Below are 6000 nucleotides of genomic sequence, written 5' to 3' on the forward strand. Positions count from 1 at the left end.
GAACGGAGAGTTACAAACAGCGTTCCGCGCAGTTGCGTTCTTGGGCGAGCCGTTCGAGTGAGTGACAACAAAATCAATGATTGATCTCGGGGAGATTTCACGCGCGGACGACTCGATCGCAATTAGAATCCGCTTCGGCCGCTCGCAATTTATCGCCCCTGCAGTCCCTACAAAAATGCTGGCGATCCGGTTCGGTACTAAGGATTCCTACAAATCGCGCGGCTATATACCCCTCATATATCGATCCTCCGCAATACGCAGACCCGATAAATTTTCCGCAAGATCCGTTCTAATACGATCGGCGACGAGCTCCTCTGCACAGCTTCATATATTCGCGTTACAAGGCGACATACTAATGGACAAATACACACATACACACACGCCGGCGGTATTAGCTTCCCCGTCGCGACCAGGCGAGTCTCTTCAAACTCATCAGCTCCGCGCGTTTCCAGAGGAACGTGGAAAAACGAAGACAAAGATTTTTATAAAATGCAAATATTTGGTGCGACGAGAACGGTGAAATATAACGGTCGGAAATGTGAAGTCAATTTTTGTCGGAGGAAAGGTCGAGAGACGCTTAATGGCTTTCGAGCTGCCGGCGAGTCACCGAAAGTGCTCCTCGAGAATTAAGCTCCGAGAACGAAAACAGATGACGGAACGGTTATTCGTCGTGGACGATTTCAAAGGGAACGTTTGGTATAGCGAATCGACGTGTGGAAATGACAATACGAGCGGAGAAAATCCGAAAAAGCGCAGGAAGGAATATGTAAATATCGCGCGGAGAATCCTTAAAACGGGAAGGGAGGGAGTAAAAGAAACGCGACGGCGACGCTTGAATCTTGGAAATTTTCGAGAGCGAACTTCGCAACTGAAGAATCAGAAAAATGGAATACCGGAAAAACGCGGCAGAGAGGATCTTAGGGAGAATTTCGCTTTCGACGAACTGAAAGCGGAGCGGGGGAATAAAAGGCGGAGAACGCGGGGCTTCCGGGATCATTTCATATGCCCATTTTGCACATCGATCTGCACTTCTTGTTAAGCGGCGCACATTCTCCCGCAGTGTATTTGACGCCTGACCTATTTCGCCGCGAAAAGCAAAGCCGGCGCGCACGGCTCTTGAATAAATAAACCGTGTCACATGGTGGTGGGCCACCTTATCCTTCCTTTTATCTTCGCCGCTCTTCCACACCGGCTCTATCTTGTAATTAATTTCGTGGATAAATAACGCCCGAGCACCGGGCCTTTGGACGGAGAACCAGAGAAATTTCCTCCCTTCTTCCTCGCTCCTGCCTGCCTGCCTCCTGCGATCGTTTAAGACGCGCGACTCGTTCCGAAAAATACTTTGGATGTAAATTCGTTGGCCCATTTGCAAATTGCTCGGCGCTCTTTCCGCGAGCTTTGCGTTAATGCGCGCCGCGAATGGTCGCAGGGCCGAAAGGTATTTGCGCCGTTACACAGAGATATATCTCAGAAGTCCCCCCCTCTTCCTCGCCCCGGTGCAATTATTTCGCGAAAACCGCTCGAGCAGCGCATCGCGCGGTCGAGCGAAAATCGAATAAGTCAGGCGGCTGCCGCCTACGAGGGGAACGATTTTCCGCGAAAATGCGAAAACGCGGCGCGGCCGCGACTTCGGTCCTCTGCAGAGGAAAAGAAGGAGAAGAAAAAAACAATGGAGAGACCAAAATTCTGTCGCGTCGCGAGCGAATAACGCAGTGAATAACGAATTAATCCCGCTAATGTTAAATTCAAACGCTCTTCGCGCGCGACGCTACACAGAAAAGCTCTCCTTTTTTCATCACCACGCCGTCGATCCGAAATGAAGCGCGTCGGGCCGGACCGGCGTGATTCCGTCGCTGTGTTTACGATATTTAAATCGCATTAAGTTGGTTGGTCTGTAGAATGCTGGATTTTCACAACGATATTAAGAGACTTCTTCATCAATACGCAGCTAAAATTCCAAGGATTCCTGCGAAAATAGTTTGGCAAACCAGCTACCTTAATTGCTGAAGCGCTACCGCGGGAGACATTTCCCGCGCTCTCCCCGCTATTTTCAACGCAACAGCCCGGGGTATCTGCTTTCTGCTTCGCAGTGGCAACTACAGGGGTCGTCTGGGCCTGCCCTACGTGGCCGGCAGGCCCTGCAGCATGTGCAAGGACCATTGCGAGCGGAGCCAGCTCTGCACGAACGCCTGCTACTACACCGACCTGTGGTCGAACTGCGCCGAGCTGGTCAGGACGTTCGGCTCCTGGGTCTGCGAGACGGACACCAAGGAGGGCCGCGAGCGTCGGAAGTTCTGCGGCGCCACGTGCAATTGCAAGGACAAGATCTACTACCATTACGGGTAGGAGGAGGGCCGCTCGGCCGCGCTGGTTGGGTCCACCGAGTTGCATGAATAATTTAATCGCCAAACTAAACTACCACCATCCCTCCTTCCCTGCCCCTCCCCCTTCTCTCTATCTCTCTCTCTCTTTCTCACTCTCTGTCCTCCCCCTTGAAAACCTTCGTCATCTCTCCGTCTCACGTACACGCGGACCCGGTGGCGAGTACGACGACGATTCTGTGGACTATGGGACGACTATGGGATTACGTTTGTTTCGCTCGATGAAAGCTCGACGAGAGCTCGACAAGAGACTTCCCGACCGCCGAGCGTCGTCGTACGGACGGACAGAGAGGGCAAAGCGGTAGTAACAAAGCGGGAATAACGCGGCGGATGAAGTGAGAGAGGCGCGGAATTCGCACCTCCCCCCCCCCCCCCCCNCCTCTCGCCGCTCTGTAGGCGGAGAACCCGGATCACGCGGATTCCGGGGGACCGCCGGTACAATTCGCGGACTCCACGCGGATCTAACGACTCCGGGCGTGATGCGTGCGATCCCCTGCTTCCGGTTCCCCGGAGGAGCTCACTTCCCGATAATATACATGTGTCACATACAGTATCGGGACAAAATTAAAGTCACATGTCACCAGGTACTTCCGTCGATTTTGAGAACGTATTATAAATTAATGAAAATTTCGCCACGAGTCCAAACAATTCAATACAATTAGAATCTAATGCGTTTTTAGAACTTTCGAGTGAAACCAATGTTATGTACTTCTAACGCATGTATTATTATAACAATTCATCAATTTGCTTCCTCGGTCGGGTTACTTTGTCATTAATCAGAATGCTCACCTTGTTATTCGACTCAACGCGCCAGCTTTATCTCGACGTTTACACTCGCTCACACTCGTCCCAGCAGCATTTCTCATTTAATACGAGAACAAGGTTAAGCCGAGATGACTTACGTCAAAGGAGCTTGAGCGAATCGAGGGAAGGGATTAATTTTTCATCGGTGAGCTTCACGCGTCGTCTTAGTGCGCCGGGATTAAAATGCAAAAATTATTCGGTCCTCTTTCTTTCCCCGTGCGACCAACTGACGCGAGCGAAAATAATTCTCTAATCGATGCGCACACGCGCACGCGCGCGCACACACACACACACACACGTAAGCACACACAGTGGTGAAACGTGGAAAAACAAGGTTCCAGGGCCGGTTTTCGCACAAGTTTTCAACGCGCATCCCATCAACTCTTTAACGTACTTGCTCTTTCTAACGGTACAATTGTCTGGTTAAGGCATGTATGGCCTGATTCGGAGAGCCACCCGTCAACCCCCTGTATAACTTTCGAATATGTACAAGTAAATGATTTTACACCTGTAAGTGAAGGTAATCGCAGCTCTTCGTCGCGTGTGTGTGTCTCTCACGTCGCCGTATGTAACGCCACACCGATGATACAACGTAGTCGATCGTGCGTGTCTTTGGATGAGGCAGAGCAGACGGTAACATACATATAACTTCACGTCAACGTGTGTGACGTATATTCTTTCGCGATTTTCGCCTCGATTGTTTTACACACACACATATATATATATCTTTTTTCCTCCGATATGCAGCAGTGCGCAGTGCAGCGTGGACAGCGCGTAACAGACTCCAGCGGCTTACGTTGTCACCGAAAGGATTATATTCACCGTCCCTGCGTGCATGAAATATTTACGGTATTATAGGTTCCGCGCGCTCGGAGATGCACGCAGGTATCGGGCGCGCTAATCGAAAAACTCACTTAACGGATAACGCGCGCTGAATTAACTCGGCTTGATCTCATTTCGGCCAATCGTGGAATTCCGCTGACGTTGCCCCCCACGGCCGCGCGAAGAACGACGGAGATACTTCGAAATATATATATATATATATCACCGGAAACTGTGTAAATAAATAATCCGATGGGTTTACATATCGAAACTGTGACAATTACTAGGCGATAGACGACTGTACTACTAATTTTAGCTAATTGTTAAGGGGACGGGGACATACGACAGTGTAAAAATAAGAGGAAAACGAGCAAGCCTCGGAGGGGAGGGGGGGGGGAGGGACGCGTCGATGTTTCTTGTCTCGATGTAACGACGGTAAAACTACCCTCCGTTAGTTCACGGTCGCAGTAACCTATCAGTTCTTTTTATCTTAGACTTAACGTTAGCGTTACGCGCGCGCAGTATCGAAGAGTCGGGACTGCGAAGTTAACTCTTTACCGCTTAATCTTTCTTACGAGCGGAAAAAAAAAATATATATATTTTGGACAAACAGAGCGTACAGAGCGTAAGTAAAACTACTAGTGATACAACCACTTTCTTTCTCGCGATGAAATTTTCGGGGGGATACATATCGGTATGAGAACGGTGCGTGTTTATTGGGAACGAGTGTCGAACGTCCGACGCACGTCCGTCGCGTGCGAGACAGAGAGAGAGGGCTCTTCTTCGGCAAAACCGAAGGACGAGGATCTACGGGGCAGCGCGAACGCAGAGGAATCCCGCGTCTCGACCGACCGAGATGGTCGAGAACGTCGCATACCATCTTTCTGCGGGAGGAACCGCGGAAGAACTGCGGATGTACAGATAAGCGGCGTTCGATCGAGTATCTTGCGCGCAAGAGAGAAATACAAGTATAAGTTAAGTATAATACTAATACAGTTTGGTGTATGTATGTACGTGTGTGTGTGTGTGTGTGTGTGAAAAGTCTCCTTGTCGTTATTTTTTATAGGAAAAGAAAAAATAGCGAACTTCGAGTATTTCGCGGCATACATGCACACACGTGGCATACATACATGCGGTAAATGCGGTAAAGAGTTAAGAGCGAATTGTAAATCATAGGGCGATAATACCGATAATACGGGGGAAGGGTGGGGAGGGATCCGCAGGAAATACAATTACGTGCGACGGATGGCGAGCGTGTGTGGTCGATGATAATAAGTGGAAACTTGATCGTCGGTAATTAAGGAGTTCGTTCAAGAGATATAACAAGTGAATGTGTAATACAATACTGCTCGAAATATAAAAAAAAAAGAACCGTTTCAAAAACTGTAATAACTTTGTCCATTTACAAGAGAATGATATAATAAACATCCTGTAAATACAGATACCATTCTCGTTATCTCTGTGCGTAATCATTTTACTCTCTCAGCCAGATTCGGCGCTTACTTCAACGGCGATTTGAATCGTTTCACAGGTGCTGCGCCTTTAATCGGCAATCAAATTGATTAATAATAATATAATAATGAGCACGCGTGCGCTATAAGGATTATCCTCTCTCGGTGAGGGCCGTGTATACACGCTATACTACGCGTTGTGCAAAGAAATCTCGAGAGCTCTCTCTTAATCCCCGATAAATTTACAGGCGTGTCGTTAAATATGATAAAGCGTAATCACATTTCCGACGTGGCGAGCGGACGTATGCCGGACGTGTGCTGTTCGCTGGGCCGCACTTAATCGCGCAGAAATATTTATTCGTTGCCGTGGATCGAGGGATTAAGCGGGAATTATGCGGCGAATAAATCGATGGGCTTTAAAGCTGTATGAGGAAGGGGGGGAGGAAGGGATGGTCACCCTCCACCGGTTCGGGTTCCTGGGAAAATGCAGTCGGTGAATTCGAGTTAACGTCGCGCCGGGAGTGCGTGGTCTTTTTGCCGCG

General features: G+C 49.3%; 1 protein-coding gene across 1 annotated transcript in view; it reads left to right on the forward strand.

The window, feature by feature from the left end:
* The window catches only part of LOC106749890 (cysteine-rich secretory protein 2-like), a 62636-nt gene extending 57187 nt beyond the window's left edge, over positions 1–5449 (forward strand). Inside the window, exon 6 of the mRNA XM_014629805.1 lies at positions 2091–5449. Within this exon, the coding sequence (XP_014485291.1) occupies positions 2091–2346 (256 nt within the window). The 3' untranslated portion in view covers positions 2347–5449. The remainder of the gene's footprint in view (positions 1–2090) is intronic.
* Positions 5450–6000: the final 551 nt, after the last annotated feature.

This window comes from Dinoponera quadriceps, unplaced genomic scaffold (assembly GCF_001313825.1).
Source record: "Dinoponera quadriceps isolate SergipeBrazil2010 unplaced genomic scaffold, ASM131382v1 scaffold3290, whole genome shotgun sequence".
Taxonomy (NCBI): Eukaryota; Metazoa; Arthropoda; class Insecta; order Hymenoptera; family Formicidae; genus Dinoponera; species Dinoponera quadriceps.